At 41.4% G+C, this 17,462-nt stretch overlaps 1 protein-coding gene across 1 annotated transcript in view; it reads left to right on the top strand.

Annotated features, from left to right (window-relative positions):
* LOC144804659 (uncharacterized) overlaps positions 1–14,280 on the top strand; it is a 186,696-nt gene extending 172,416 nt beyond the window's left edge. Inside the window, 2 exon segments of the mRNA XM_078671923.1 lie at positions 6,647–8,394; positions 13,938–14,280. Coding sequence (XP_078528049.1) covers positions 6,647–8,394; positions 13,938–14,280 — 2,091 coding nt within the window.
* Positions 14,281–17,462: the final 3,182 nt, after the last annotated feature.

Below are 17,462 nucleotides of genomic sequence, written 5' to 3'. Positions count from 1 at the left end.
TTTGCTTGTGTTCTAGGCCTTGTCATAAAGTTTGGCCAACTTAATTAGATATGGTGATCTCCTGTATGTGCTGCAAGCAAGTACACCATACCACCGAGATATTAAGGCGCTAAGAGCCCTGCCCGTTGGGGAAGGTTACTTGTGAACCACAGAGACTTGAAGGAGGAGCAGCCATAAAGACAAGCCCAAGGGCAGTCTGGAGGTCAGCCAGCATGTAACCCTTATTACGTATAATCTCTTTAGTGCGGATGGGGCCGGTAAAAGCAGTTATCTTCCCCACGTAAATATGATATCTGGAAATACAGAGCATATATATACTTAAACACTGAAAACTGCCAACATTTCTGTGTGAAAATGTGGGCGAAATGAGGAATTACAAGGGGAATTGGAGAAGTATATCACAAAACGTGTAATAGATGATTAGAGCAAAGCTATTTCCAATGGGAGGGCCAGCACTTTGTACAGTTGTCCAGTACTTCTATGGGCAACTGTGCCGCGCCGGTCTACGCCAATGCCTTCATGAAATATTTTGAAGAAAACTATATACTGAACCTCAATTCTTGGAAGACACATGCCAGGATTTTCCTAAGGTACATTTATGACATCTTTGTCTTGTGGCAAGGAGACCATGAATCTTTGAACAATGCACTACTACAACTGAATCATATTAATGATCGCATTCAATTCACCCATGAGGTCAACCAAGAAACTATCATCTGGAAACTGACCTACACAGAAAATCCACTGATAAGAATAACACTCTGCATTACAAATCTTTTCACCAGACGGCTTTGAAATACCACCTACCACAGCAAACGAATAGTATCTGAAACTACCAAGTTTGAAAAACAGGCAACCACTATGATCAGACGGTTTGAACAAAGAGGTTATCCGCAAACCATTCTTAAAAATGCCAAAGAACGTTGTGATAAATTGAGTCAACAGGAGGCATTTACCTTTAAAAACAGAGACACCAGCAAAAGACCTGTGGTCGTATCGAAATATTCAGTCAATCCGAGATCATATAAGACATCTATACTCAAACATTGGTCAATCCTAGGTACTGAACCTGATTTCAAGCACATTTTTCAAGGTCCACCATTATTTGCCTACAAAAGAGGTCACAACCTAAAAGAAATTATCACCAAACCGAAACAAGTAACCTCCACCATCTACAAAGGCAATCAACCTTGTTTTAACTGTCAAAATTGTAACAACCTTATCAGAGGGTCAATCTTGAAACACCCCATGAAAGGCACCGACATCAAGCTGAAACTCAATGCCACATGTGATACCGAAAATCTGGTGTACATCATCAAATGTCCTTGTGGATTGATCTACACAGGGAAAACTTCTTGCAAGTTAAAGACACGTATTAATGAACACAAAAGCAACATCAGGACTCAAAACCTTCAATCTTCTGTAGCAGCTCCCTTTAAAGAACTTAGACACAACATCAGTCAATTACGATTTGCTGCTGTTGAAGTGGTGCCTAAGCGCGATGACAGAGACAATACTAACTTTATCTTGCAAAGGGAAAATTACTGGATAAAATTTCTGCAATCGTCAAAACCTTTGGGTTTAAATGATCGGATGGAATTTTTGTGTTACCTATGAAGTCATGAATTATCTGTATTTCTTGATATCTGTTTCTTACATACTGTCTACATGTTATCTACTTTTTTCATTTACTGGTACATTACTGGGCAGTATTAATCCATTCAGTTTCACTATTTGCCTTTCATCTTCCAAATACACCGTTACAAGATGGCCACCACCATATGTGTCCTCTTTCTATGTTTACATTTCTAGTTCACTTTCCCCCTTCACTATTTCTTTTTCACGAACACACGCTTTGGTGCAAAGATAGCTGAACGGCGTTGACACGCTGTTCGTTTCTGAACCTTCAAGTAAGTTTGGTCCACTCGCCGCTAGCACATTCTTTTAACCGACCGCACTTCTCCACACGGTATATCCGGCTTGATTTATCTGGGCTCACGCTCTTTCTTTAACTTGGTACTATTTTCGGCACACTTTACTTTGACACATTATCTCACTTGGTAATTACGATTTTCGTACACTGCCTATCATGTTTTAATTTTTCATTCCAACCTCGAGCTACTTGCACTTTCTAATATTCGTTTCTTACACCTCGGGTAAACGTGATACATTCACGGTTTATTTCTGATCAGGATTTCTAGGGACTATCAACTTATCTTCCTCTTCATAGTGCTTGATATCTTGGTTTTATGCTACTCGTTTTTTGTAATTTTACTTACGGTTTTTGATACAATTATGTTTGAATCAGTAATGATTTTGCAGCATGTGATTTATTTTATTCTGTAAATGTGTTTGTGCAATGTGACACTTGAAAAGATCCTACATATATTTTTTCTACATTATTTTCAGACTACCCCTGACGAAGGACTTTAAAAGTCTGAAATGCATTGGGTGAACTCTCAATGGTCTTTTTGAAAATCTTGGGAAATTTAAGGATGTTAAACTAGCAATCAGCTACATGATACATACAATTTCCTGTGAAGAAACATGGAATAAATTACGATGGAAATCATGATTTTTTGAAGTTTGAATATATTCTTCAAGACATTCACACATCAAATTGGTTTTGCTCAGAGAGACGACACTCATTCCAAGTGTCGCAACCTGTTTATAGATGATTAGAGGACAGCCGTGTTGGAGACCTTAAATGTTTAGTGATGTTTGTTTTAAAAACACTGTGGTTGTTGCACACTGGGTTGCTCGGTTGAAGGCGTGAGTCGAAATGCGTAGGCATTGTGTGTTGAGTGTTGCTGCATTATAGAATAGATAAAACAGTAGTGAGTGCTTGGACAATGGTGTGTCGTCTTCGTGGGACACAGAGTGAGAGTGCGGCTGATCGTCCTTTGAATGAAGTCGTTTTGAGGTGGCTTATCGCAGGGCCATTGTTGTAAATCATTATGCGTGGTTAAGGCATATGCATGGTAAAGACTTGCGTGGTAAAGGTGTTACGTGGTCAAGGCATATGCATGGTAAAGACTTGCGTGGTAAAGGTGTTTCGTGGTAAAGGCATACGTGGTAAAGGCATTTGTTGGATTGTATGACATTACAATTATTCTAATCCTACACTATCTCTTGACTTGAAACTAAACCCTGAGCGTTGATAAACTGGACACAGACAGCCCAAAAAAAGTGTTCACCTCCTCAGTTAGGACCTCCCAGGTGAGCTTCTGAAACGAAGCTTGTGAGCTCCGTACTGCCAACCATGGCCTCTTCACTATCAGGCTATTATCATACATCTGCTGTGTGCATGCTTCAAGTGTGTACCCTGCCACAGCTAACAATGAACCCTGTCGAGTGATTACACAGACCGAGGGGATTAGGGAGCTGAAGGACATGGAATGAGGTAAACCTGGATAAAAGAAATATGGGAATGGAGAAATGAGACTTCACCTGTGGACATCAGACACCTCCTCCCGCTCTACCAAAGCCCTGTTGAGTCACAAAGTAGCATCCTGGCCTTCAGACAGACAACAATAAGTCAAATATCTTGTAAATGTTGAAAAACAAAAACAATTATTAATATGCACACATCTGTTTGATGCTTGATATTTCAGTTAAATTATTGGTTGTGATGGATTCTCTATAAGGATTAAATGACTGATATCGTTGAATAATAAATTACATGATTTAATGTTTGTTTGCCAAATCTGTGTGCGCAACATAAAGTCGGGCCCATTATAATAACCCCTCATTCTGTTTTACAAAAAACCCTGGAAGGAGCTGCTGATTGAAATACAACATGATCTTAACTTTAACTAGTTTAGGAAGAACTAAAGTCTTAGGGGCAGATTTATGTCAGACTTGCGCCACGTTTACGCCGCCGTTGCGTCACGCAACGGCACAGAAACGTGGTGCATCCCTGCGACCTATTTACAACGTGACGCATCTAGGCAGATGCGTCACGTTGTAAAGCCCTGCGACACATGGAACCTGCGTCAGGTTTCATGTGGGCGTTCTGTCGCAGGGTGGGTATTCCCTCGTAGGAAAGCCCCGTAAAACTGACGCAGTGAAATCTACAAGATTTCACTGAGTCAGTTTTACGAGGCTGCTGCGTCAAATCCTTACGCCTGCTTGAAGCAGGCGTAAGGAGTGACGCACCACGTTATGTATGGGTGGCCTCTGTACATTGCAGGAGTTGCGTCGCACTTGCGACGCTACTCCAGCAATGCGCCGCCCGTACACCACAAGATGCGTCACACATCTGCCCTTCCTTGCACCATGGTGTGCCGCATTCTAAATGCGGCGCATCTGTGGTGCAGCAAGGAGGGAATTGCGTGACGCATCAGTTCTGGCGCATCCCTGCTGATTTGCAGAGATGCGCCAGAACTCATAAATCTGCACCTCACTTTTGTAAGTTGTCATTCAGTTCAGAATCAGGCACTAGTTTAAGGGAGATGGATATATATTACGCTGATAGAAAATCCACCTCAACTCAGGATAATGCTCCAGTCTTCTAGGTTACTAGGATCCAGAAATGCTTGAGCCAGGAGGGCTGTAAATGTGTTGAAGGGGACTTAGGGGCTTATTACGAGTGTGGCGGTCTTCCAATGGGACTACCACAGCGGCGGTACCAGGCAGACTGCCAAGCCCATTGAGAGCCCGCCGCCGGATTATGACCTAAATCCAGGGTGGGTGGGCGGTGAAGCAGCAGTCTCGCGGCGGCTGTATTAGGCTCATTGGAGAACCTAAACAGCATATAACCACCTTAAGAGTGCCTGCAGCACGTTCCTGCACCATGTCATGCATGCCACACTGTGCAGGAACAAGGGCGCAATTCCATGGGGTGGCACAACATGTGCCCCCCGCATGCAACCCCAGGAGCAGAATCGTCCGGGGCCCTGTGAGGGCCCCCTTACCTGCATGTCCTTGATCCTTTTCATGGCGGGGTACCCGCCAGGGAAAAGGACGGTGGATATGCAGACCGTAATATGATCGGCGATGTCGGCATCGGCACTGCCAACATATTCGGGGTGTTTGCAGACCGCCTCCACAGCAGGATCCTTGATCCTGGCGGCGGGGGCGGTCCCACCACCACACTCATAATACAGCGGACAGTCTGCCTGGATGGTGGCAGTTGGACCGCAACCGCGAGTACGGCGATCATGAGGACCGTCGCACTTATAGAAAGACACTTAATAAGCTGCCAGGTAAAGGCGGGAGTTGACATTTGAGCTGATCCAGTATGAACAGGAAAGCATTGTGGAAAAAGGTGTCTGGAGTTACCTTTGTCATATATACTTCCTAAAGAGCTAACTTTGTCATGTATACTTCCTGAAGAGTTACCTTTGTTATACACTTCCTAAAGAGTTACCTTTGTTATATACTTCCTGAAGAGTTACCTTGGTTAAATATTTCCTGCAGAGTTACCTTTGTTATACACTTCCTAAAGAGCCACCTTTGGTAGATACTTCCTGAAACTGAATTAACGGCAGCGCTTCCTGATTCCTCTCTTTTTCCACAATCTGTTCTGTTTAATTGAAATCTTTTCCATGTACATCTACCTAAAACTGTACCTGTAGCACTAGTGCTCTGTGACTGCCCTTTCTTTAGTAAGTTACTCAGTGAATAATGGTAGATCACTGCCTTTTCAGAAGTAAATACAATGTGACATGTTCAACCACAGTTTTAATGAAATATCCATGTATGGTAAAATGTTCCTTACTAAATTTCAAATATGGTAGAGAAGAGATGGTTAAATATTGTGTATTCACATTCTTTACGTTTGCATTTAGTAATATTGCATTTCTTTACATCCAACAGAAAATAAGTCTTAAATGCATGGATTGATTATGAATAATGAAGATAACACATCAAACCTGCAAAAATTATCAAAAATAAGGAGCTCCAAAAACATCAGTGAAATCAGAGGCAGAGGACAGATCCAGGAAGAAGCAATCAAAGGCAATTCAGTGAATACGAGTCTGAGCTCTGCACCTCGACACCCGAAGACGAAGAAATGACCTCAACAAAACCAAGACAACAAAACTGATAAACCACCTGCAGATCAGCTTTGATCATGAGGCCGGTATGAGAGTTGGAGGAAGGTCTAGTGTCTATTTGGGATCCATAGCTTGGAACAAACTCCCTCTTCAGCTTTGAGCTGTTAGTAACGTGATAATGTTTAAAAAATGTTGGCAACTTGGCTTTTTGTCCATGTTTGAAACAACCGGATTTACTTTCTTTTCTGACCTGTGCTTTGCCCCGGGACACTCTTTGGAGTAGCTGTACACATTACGAGTCGCTTCAACATCATGATATGGCTAGAGCAGTGCTTTGCTATCAAAACTGGTAACAGACCAGCATTCAGTGCTCTAGGTGTATTGCAAACTCTTTCTAGCCAAACCACAGGCACCAGGGAAAAGCACAACGAAGTGGAGCCTAACAACTGAAGGCTAAAGGAAAGCGGAGATCTGCTCTCTGAAGTACAGAGTATTGTCCCAATTTACACCTACCGGAACAAAGATTAAGCTTTACCCGCAAGCATGCGAAGCCATTATCCATTCTAAAGATGCAATCACCCACAAGGAAGCCTTACTGATATTATGAATGTGGCAGGTATTTAGTGAGTCTTGTATTTTATTGTTAAATCGGAAATCAAGCGTCCACAATATCAGACACATACAGGGAATGTGAAAATAACACAAGTGGTTTATTAACTATGCTGACCCTTCAGGAAACACGGTCAGGAGAAAAATCGTGCAATTCCACTGAATATGTCAAGAACTTTAGCCAATTAGAAACCATAAAAGAGCATCAGCGAATACAAACAGGGGAAAAACCATACCATTGCAATGAATGTATAAAGAGCTTCAGTCGGTTAACAGACCTCCAAACACATCAGCGAACACACACAGGGGAAAAACCATACCATTGCAAGGAATGTGTAAAGAGCTTCAGTCAAATTTCAAACCTCCACACACATCAGAGAATACACACAGGGGAAAAACCATACCATTGCAACAAATGTAAAAAGAGCTTCAGTCAAATAGCAAACCTCTACACACATCAGAAAATACACATAGGGGAAAAACCATACCATTGCAGTGAATGTGTAAAGAGCTTCTGTCGGTTACAAGAACTCCAAAAACATCAGCGAACCCACACAGGGGAAAAACCATACCATTGCAAGGAATGTGTAAAGAGCTTCAGTCTAATATCAAACCTCTACACACATCAGAAAATACACACAGGGGAAAAACCATACCATTGCAGTGAATGTGTGAAGAGCTTCTGTCGGTTAACAGACCTCCAAACACATCAGCGAACACACACAGGGGAAAAACCATACCATTGCAGTGAATGTGTGAAGAGCTTCAGTCAATTATCAAGCCTCCATAGACATCATAGAATACACACAGGGGAAAAACCATACCATTGTAAGGAATGTGTAAAGAGCTTCAATCACATTTCACAGCTCCACACACATCAGAGATTACACACAGGGGGAAAACCATTCTATTGCAATGAAAGTGTGAAGAGTTTCAGTACGTTAGCAAAACTCCAAACACATCAGCGAACACAAACAGGGTAAAAACCATACCATTGCAAGGAATGTGTGAAGAGCTTCAGTCAATTATCACACCTCCGCAGACATCAGAGAATACACACAGGGGAAAAACCATACCATTGCAGTGAATGTGTGAAGAGTTTCAGTACGTTAGCAAAACTCCAAAAACATCAGCGAACACACACAGGGGAAAAACCATACCATTGCAGTGAATGTGTGAAGAGCTTCTGTCGGTTACAAGAACTTCAAATACATCAGCGAACCCACACAGGGAAAAAACCATACCATTGCAAGGAATGTGTGAAGAGCTTCAGTCAATTATCAAACCTCCACACACATCAGCGAACACACACAGGGGAAAAACCATACCATTGCAGTGAATGTGTGAAGAGCTTCTGTCGGTTACAAGAACTCCAAATACATCAGCGAACCCACACAGGGGAAAAACCATACCATTGCAAGGAATGTGTAAAGAGCTTCAATCACATTTCACAGCTCCACACACATCAGAGAATACACACAGGGGAAAAACCATACCAGTGCAGTGAATGTGTAAAGAGCTTCAGTCAGTTAACAGACCTCCGGAGACATCAACGAATACACACTGGGGAAAAACCATACAATTGCAGTGAATGTGGAAGTAGTTTTAGGTCACAATCAAACCTCCACACACATCAGAGAAAACACACAGGGGAAAAACCCTACCATTGCAATGAATGTGGGAGTAGTTTTAGCGTACAATCAAACCTCCGGACCCATCAGCGAATACACACAGGGGAAAAACCATACAATTGCAGTGAATGTGGCAGTAGTTTTACTTACTCTTCAGCATTAAGAAATCATCAGCGAGCTCACAAAGGGGAAACAAATCTTTTAAATGCCATGAATGCTTGAAAAGCTGAAGTCCATTATCAATCCTAAACAGGCATCAGCAAACAAACGCAGAAGAAAAGCCTTCAAGTGCAATGAATGTGTGAAGAAATGTAGTCTATTATCAAGCCTATGTAGACATCAGCTTGCTCTCACTCTGTAAATACCATACAACTGTAGTGAGTGTAGAAGTACCTTTAGGAAATCTTTTGCATTAAGGATCCATCAGTTAATGCTCACAGAGAAAAATCCTTTCAGGTGCAGTGAATGTGTGAATATCTTCTGTCAGTTATAAAACCTACGAATACATCAACTAACATACACAGAGTAAAAATGGGCATTGCAATGAATGCCAGAAGTGATTTTGTCAATTGTGAACACACCTGGGGTAAACCGTACAATTGCACTAAAAGTGTGACGAGCTTTTGTCAATTTCTGATCCTACAGAGCCTCAGCGAACACACACCTTCATTATAAATAATACTAGAGATGCAGTGAATTCAGAAAGAGCTTAATAACAATAGCAATAATTTAGACTCATCTGAGGACATTGACAGGAACAGAAGAGTGCAGTTATTGTGAGATGAAGGAATTACAGGAAAAATATGTATAATTATGTGGGATATTCAAATACCAGATGAATAAAGACTCGACTAGATGAAAAGAAGAAAACCAAAGATTTGTAGAATAATAAAAGTGTCTGTTCCCAGTGATTGTTCACTTCGGTACACATTGAAAAAAACAATGTGATATAACAGGAAATCCACTGGGAGACTAGCACAATGTGGAATAAAAGAAAAGAAACACTGGCGGTTTTTATTTGGCGGTGAAGAGTTACAAAGAAAAACATCCAAGAGTTCCTGTTCATGCTACTTGTAAAAGTGTAGGGATGAATACGATTCTGCCTGCACACATTGCTATATTAGCATAAGTGAGTTAGTTGCTCAAACGCCATTTTGCTGTTTTTGCACATGACACTACATGTCTCTGTTTTTATAAAGACAAACAGCTTGCTTTTCCTTCACATGAGAACGGTCTGTTTTTCACATCTCTAGACTCACACTGCGACCTCAAGTCTGCACAAAGTGTTCAATGTTAAAATAACAATGTATGCTGTTGATGCAGGTTGATCGGTCCACGCTCTAGACACAACACAAACAGAGCTGCTCATTTTTGAAACTCAGGTGCTTTTAATATTGCACTGCATGCATGAGACTAGCACTTGGAAAAAACCTTTCAATCGACAAAGAGCTGTGCTGATCTGGGATGTGATTCACTTCACCTGACTTTGGAGGTATGGGGTTCCCGGTTTTAACCTAGAGAACTTCTATTATTATAATACCTAGCTCCTAGCAAGGGGAGGGTGGTACACAAGGCGCTATAGACCTGGTTCCACTATCATTATAATATGATTTCTCCCTTTGTATTTTATGGAATTGTAACAATGTTGATTGTATTGATTTTATGCATCTTTTTACTTATGTTAGCAAAGATACTGCATCTTAGAGCACGTAGTTGAAATAAACATTTTAAACTATACATTGACTCTGATTACTCACATTGTGGACAGTTATGAGAGTAAAATCAAAAGAGTGTTCTTGATTCCCACTATTCCTGAGAGGTCCCAAAGTCGCTTGTTCATTGGTAGCTTTGCTGTAGTACGGAGAATGAATGAGGCACTGTTGCTAGTCGGATAGGGGTTCTGGGCACTGAGGTGGATTTTTGGTACACCACAATACACTGAGGTCCTGGTTTCCTGCGCATAGTTCTGTGCATGAGCAGAATTCCCGCAACATGGCGCCCAAAGTCTTGATTAGTGCTTGTATCTGTCCACAATACCCTCAACACCTTTTCCGGTTAACAGGCGTGACGGATGAACCTACCTATACAAATGTGTTATAGGTTAATTCAAGCATGAGATTCATGAAAAGGTTCACATTTTGAATTACATCAACATTATTAGTATTAGTAATGTGAATATTTACACACAGGTACATATTTTAGATTGTTTAGTGCAATACCAGAAAGAATAGAGGCTTCAAGCTAGATAATTAAAACTTTATTGTGTTTCTGCATTTTACACAGAAAAGTGACAAAGCCCTGATGATAGTCTGGGAACTGGTTTCCTCAGACTAGAAATGCGTCGGCACATCTGAGGGAGCAATCAATATCACTAAGCATTTGAACTAGCTCTGGCTGGTTGTAAAAGTCATCCTTATTTTAGGACGTGCTCCTTCCTTTTGACTTTGTCTCTTCATTCTTTATTAATTCAGATTAACTTTTTTGAACATTTCAATTGTTTGTGTTTGTATAGTGAATTTTTTTGTGGAATGTATGATAATTGTGTATATGAATTGTAAATATTTTGTTTGTAAATAGTTAGATGCTGGAATTTAAATGTATTGAATGTACAGTTTTTTCCTTTTTTGCGAAACTTTCAAAAGAAGAATGAATTTTTTTTTCGAAATAGACAAGTATAAATAAATATACCGGGTCAAACTCAATAAGTTTGTGTTTCTCCTATGATCTGATATAAGTTTTTGGAAATTAATTGGGTGTAGACATATTCTTGTGTTTTCTGGTTTTGGATTATCGACATTTAAATTCATGTTGTCGTACATGTGCGGTACAGAACACCCACAGTTCAGCTCTCGTTAACAGTCTGATGTGAAAAAGATTTAAGATCACACAAGACATTTCAAATAGCTTTTTTAGTCATAACCTGTCCTCCGTTAGTTGTCAATGGACAGTGTTCACTTGTGGCGGCAAACAAAAACAATTTAAAAGATTGGCCATAGGCTATAAAAACAGCCCAGGTGTCTTTGCCGCACGTGTCGTCTCTTTGTTAGATGGCATTTATCCTAATGGGTACTCGTACATTGATGATATTTATCTAATGGACGACGAATTATGGCCGCATCTGTGTCGCATTGACCGCATCATAGTTATGTTTGCGGACTTCAGTTATAAATTTATCTTTGCAAAGTCAGACATTGCGGAGTTCACTGTTGAGCCCAGTGTTGTTCCTGGGCTCAACAATGAAGGTAGAGGTCTTGCACCTCACTGCCTGGAGAAATGTGCATGTTTATGGTCTCCTAAAACTCTGAAAAAACTACAATCCTTGCTGGGATTTTTGAATTTCGGGCGTACTTATATTCCCAATTATGCCCAGCGTATCAAACCTCTATATGCTTTGATACAACCAACTTTTACCAAGTCATGCTGGCTGCCGGGAAATTCAGCTATTCTGCAATTTTTGCAGTCTGATCTTCTTGAATCTAAGTACTTATTGACTCATGATAACCACACTAACCTGGTAATAAGAATTGTGCCTGGTGCCATGGGTTTCACGTACTTGACGTTTAATGAAGGAGACACAGTGCTTATCGCTTACAAGTCACACTTGTACGCTTCGGCTGCAAAGCGATTTTCTTCTGTCGAGAAAGTCTTGACAGCTGTACAGATGGCGATTCTAAAAGAGAGAGCGCAGTCACAAGGAAAACACATGTTGGCTGTTACACCTTATACTGCATTTGAAGAAGTGATGAAAGCCAGTGTACCAAGTTCTAAAGTTTTATATCCTAATTGGATACAATGGGCAACTTCGTTGACATCTCCGGATGTCACATTTATCTTTGCCCCTTCATTGCAAACTCAGGAGTTCTTACAGTATGAGTTTGTTCATCCTGCTCCTATGTTCATGCGCACGCTTGAGGATTAGCATTGTATCATTAACACTGACAGTTCAGCGCAACCGGCAATAGGATCTAAGCATTCTTATTCAGTGGCCTGCGCAATCGTGGCTGGTACCATGGTGAATGGAGAATTCAAGTCCGATGTCGTGCACACGCAGACATTAGGTGACTGTACCGCCCAGTTGGCAGAGCTACGTGCTCTAGTGCTTGGGTCAGTGAGAATGAGGGGTAAAATGTCCCAACCCCTTACTAGCTGTTTATTGAGCAATGGTCCCTCTTTTCTGTCAAGCTTGCCCTCGGCATGGGGAAACCCCTAACCCCCTATTATAGCAAAGTTTGAGAAAGGTGTGTCAGGGCAAGCTTTGTTTTTTATAGTCTATTATGGAAAAATTCCAATTGCACGAGAGGACTCGTACCGGCATTACACCAAAATCAGGGAATCCCTATTTATCCACAGAAAAGAACGACCAGATATACTTCTACAACCTGATTCGTAACACCCTGAGGAAGCCCCAGGCCGGATGGCCATGTAAGGGGTGAAACAAGTGTTGGCTGTTCTCCTACGTACTATCACGAATATAGTAACACCTTCATTAAAACAAAAAAATGAACCATTGTGTGATTGGAATTTTTCCATAATAGACTATAAAAAACAAAGCTTCCCTAACACACCTTTCTCAAACTGTGCTCTAGTGCTTGCATTGGAGTTTGCAGACCCTCGTGTGACTACTTTAATTGTGAGTGACTCTTATTACTGTGTTCAGTCCTTCAATAAAAATGTATTCTTTTGGACTCAGAATGACTATCGTGATTCCAAAGGGGGCACAATTAAGCACAAGATGAAATGGGTTTGAGTCGCAGAAATAAAGAACGTCTGCTTCTCGTAAATGTAATTCATACTCTTGGTCACCAGCGTGTAGGAGTACACGCTGTTGGCAACAGTCTTGTTGATGAAGCAACAAAGACCGCAGTAGCAACATATGTAGTAGCAGCAGTTACAAGGTCCAACAGTAAGAATGATGATGACATCTTGGCAGCTATAGCTGCTACAGAGATCGGTGATAATTACCCTAAGGGTTTCCCTTCTAAATACTCTTGTCATTTAAGTCCTGATAAAGTTCCCTATGTGAGAATTAACAACGTTGGTGACAGGATGATTCCCGACGCGGACCACAGGCTACCCTTGATAACAGTCTCTCACAAAGGCATAGCCTCGGTTCATGCCGACGTTTCAGAATACACACAGGGGAAAAACCATACCATTGTAAGGAATGTGTAAAGAGCTTCAATCACATTTCACAGCTCCACACACATCAGAGATTACACACAGGGGGAAAACCATACTATTACAGTGAATGTGTGAAGAGTTTCAGTACGTTAGCAAAACTCCAAACACATCAGCGAACACAAACAGGGGAAAAACCATACCATTGCAAGGAATGTGTGAAGAGCTTCAGTCAATTATCACACCTCCGCAGACATCAGAGAATACACACAGGGGAAAAAACCATACCATTGCAGTGAATGTGTGAAGAGTTTCAGTACGTTAGCAAAACTCCAAACACATCAGCGAACACACACAGGGGGAAAAAACCATACCATTGCAGTGAATGTGTGAAGAGCTTCTGTCGGTTACAAGAACTCCAAATACATCAGCGAACCCACACAGGGGAAAAACCATACCATTGCAAGGAATGTGTGTAGAGCTTCAGTCAATTATCAAACCTCCACACACATCAGCGAACACAGACAGGGGAAAAACCATACCATTGCAGTGAATGTGTGAAGAGCTTCTGTCGGTTACAAGAACTCCAAATACATCAGCGAACCCACACAGGGGAAAAACCATACCATTGCAAGGAATGTGTAAAGAGCTTCAATCACATTTCACAGCTCCACACACATCAGAGAATACACACAGGGGAAAAACCATACCAGTGCAGTGAATGTGTAAAGAGCTTCAGTCAGTTAACAGACCTCCGGAGACATCAACGAATACACACTGGGGAAAAACCATACAATTGCAGTGAATGTGGAAGTAGTTTTAGGTCACAATCAAACCTCCGGACACATCAGCGAATACACACAGGGGAAAAACCATACAATTGCAGTGAATGTGGCAGTATTTTACTTACTCTTCAGCATTAAGAAATCATCAGCGAGCTCACAAAGGGGAAATAAATCTTTTAAATGCCATGAATGCTTGAAAAGCTGAAGTCCATTATCAATCCTAAACAGGCATCAGGCCGGATGGCCATGTAAGGGGTGAAACAAGTGTTGGCTGTTCTCCTACGTACTATCACGAATATAGTAACACCTTCATTAAAACAAAAAAATGAACCATTGTGTGATTGGAATTTTTCCATAATAGACTATAAAAAAACAAAGCTTCCCTGACACACCTTTCTCAAACTGTGCTCTAGTGCTTGCATTGGAGTTTGCAGACCCTCGTGTGACTACTTTAATTGTGAGTGACTCTTATTACTGTGTTCAGTCCTTCAATAAAAATGTATTCTTTTGGACTCAGAATGACTATCGTGATTCCAAAGGGGGCACAATTAAGCACAAGATGAAATGGGTTTGAGTCGCTGAAATAAAGAACGTCTGCTTCTCGTAAATGTAATTCATACTCTTGGTCACCAGCGTGTAGGAGTACACGCTGTTGGCAACAGTCTTGTTGATGAAGCAGCAAAGACCGCAGTAGCAACATATGTAGTAGCAGCAGTTACAAGGTCCAACTGTAAGAATGATGATGACATCTTGGCAGCTATAGCTGCTACAGAGATCGGTGATAATTACCCTAAGGGTTTCCCTTCTAAATACTCTTGTCATTTAAGTCCTGATAAAGTTCCCTATGTGAGAATTAACAACGTTGGTGACAGGATGATTCCCGACGCGGACCGCAGGCTACCCTTGATAACAGTCTCTCACAAAGGCATAGCCTCGGTTCATGCCGACGTTTCAGCGTATGTCTCTATCTTACAGCAGCGTTACTGGTGGCATGGATTGTATAAATAAACTTGTAAATATGTCCTTTCTTGTTAAGTATGTCAGCAGATTAAACCTTCAACTGCTGCACGGCCGCCACAAACTCAGCTGTACATATCTAATAGACCACTTGGTTGTGTTTATTTAGATCACTGCTGACGTTTTTCTGCTGATACTGCGTATAAGTATATCTTAGTTGCAGTGGATTCATGCACACGTTTTCTCTGCGTTTGGCCACAAAGGAGTGCTGATGCTTGAACTGCCATCAGGGATTTGCATGTCTTTGTGGGAATTTTTGCATGTGGCACCTTCCATTCTGATCAGGGTTCAGCGTTCACCTCTAAGGCGTACAAGGTAGCCATGGGGTCTTTGGGGGTGCAGGTGAAATTTTTGTCTCCATACTGGCCTGAGGGCAATTCTGTTGTGGAGCGAATGAACTGTGACTTAAAGCAATCTTTGACAGCTAGGGTCTTAGGTACTACGTGCACTAAATAATCTTCCTAGAAGATCTCTGGGTGGGCAGACCCCATACGAAATGCTCTTTGGCATAAAAATGTTTTTCCCGGACCTTGATGGTCTAGACATGGCGGCGACAGCCGTAACTTTTGACGTAGATAATCATTCTGCTGTGTTACAGAACCTACAAGAGACTCGAGACAGTCTTGCAAAGGAACACTTGCCCTCCACATCTGGAGCTGAAGCTGATCTACAGATTCCGGTAGTTAGCTGGCTATCCCGAGTCGGTGACCTGGTCCGTGAGAAGGTGGAGATTAGAACAAGAAGGAGTTCAGCCCCTCTTATCATGCACCCACTTCCAGGGAAACAGGTACGACTCCATTGACAATTTCAAACTACAACGAGTGGCCGATTCTTCTTAGTATGACTCCTGCTGTCTCTTGTCCAGCAATGCTGAGAAATTCTGTTTTGGCCTTGGCTGACACCAACAGGCCTGACCTTGCTATAGAGATGTCCACAGTCACTAATCCATTATTAAATCCGCCAGCTGGCGATCCAAATGAAGATACTGAGTATACATATCCCACGGATGTGTCTTTGCCTGGTGTGTAGACAAGTCCAGGTGACCAGTCATGTTTTTCCTTTGACTCTGACTCTATAACATCAAGTGTACCATTGAGGTTTTCTATTTTTGTTACTTGTTTTAAAAGACATTTTTTGGTTCCACCTTGGACTTACATCTGGTTGGTTCTCAACTCCATTTTTTTGTTTATGTCAGTTGGATTTGTGATAGTATTTTGTCGTCTGGTAAATGGACACTATATAACTGAACGATCAAAAATCATATTAATTGATGAGACTTTGGCCCCACACTCCTTATCACACATCATGAAAAGAGACCATACTTTTGTCAACATCACAGCCTAGCCTGTGCTAGATGGGATTATATGAGATGCTGTAAAATTTCAAATTCATGGACCCACAGAGGTGGTTAATGTTCCTAATGTACTTCGTGTTTCAATGGGGGATGTTGTGAAACAAAACATACGTTCTGATGATTGGGATGTCCAAGCCATTGAAGCTCTCTTTTCTGATTTGAAATATTATGCTGCCTTTGATGCTGAGGATTTATATTTAGACTCCACAAACTACGCCGACTTGTTCTGTTACCAACACTATGGCCATCACTTTCTGCATAAGGCTAATAAATCTGGAAATGTGGTTAATTACACCCAATTGGAACATTGTCCTACTCCCACAGAAGGCAGCTCAAATACCCTTTTGAATAAATTCACATATTTTACTGACTTTGATCGGTATAACCCGAGCTCATTTTATTTTAAATTAAATTACAAATCAAATTCGAAAGTGAGACTTACTCACACACAATTGTTGCATTCCAAATCCTTTATGGATCAGTTAGTAGTGGGTGGCTACGAGCTATGGAAAGATACCATAGATCCTAAATCTGTTTGGGGTTCTAGACCCTGGCAAGTGCAGGGCACTGAAGCTTTACACCAAGCATGTCTTATTCCAGGCCACATGTTGTTTTTAAATAGTACGATCTCACAAACAACTTGTCTTGGTTTGGCCACTTCAAAACACATGAATACCCCTAAAATTCCTAATCTGCATGCTTACCCTAATTGGAACAATCATACCGATAGGTCCCTTGATGAATTACAATCTTTAATTTCTAACTCCTCCTTTAGAATTTCGTCACTGGATCCTGTGGGTTGGCTGTTGTGGCCAACAAGTTCTGATTCTTGTCAACATGGCTTTCTGGGTTTAGCCCCTGGCCTCACACAGGACAGAACTGATCCCTTTTTGAAACTTCCCATTCAGTTACCACCTAGTCAGTGGGGAAATTATGTCAAAATTGGCTG

Source organism: Lissotriton helveticus, chromosome 1_2, assembly GCF_964261635.1.
Source record: "Lissotriton helveticus chromosome 1_2, aLisHel1.1, whole genome shotgun sequence".
Taxonomy (NCBI): Eukaryota; Metazoa; Chordata; class Amphibia; order Caudata; family Salamandridae; genus Lissotriton; species Lissotriton helveticus.
Note: the sequence above shows the minus strand (reverse complement) of the source record. Positions and strands in the feature narration are given on the sequence as shown.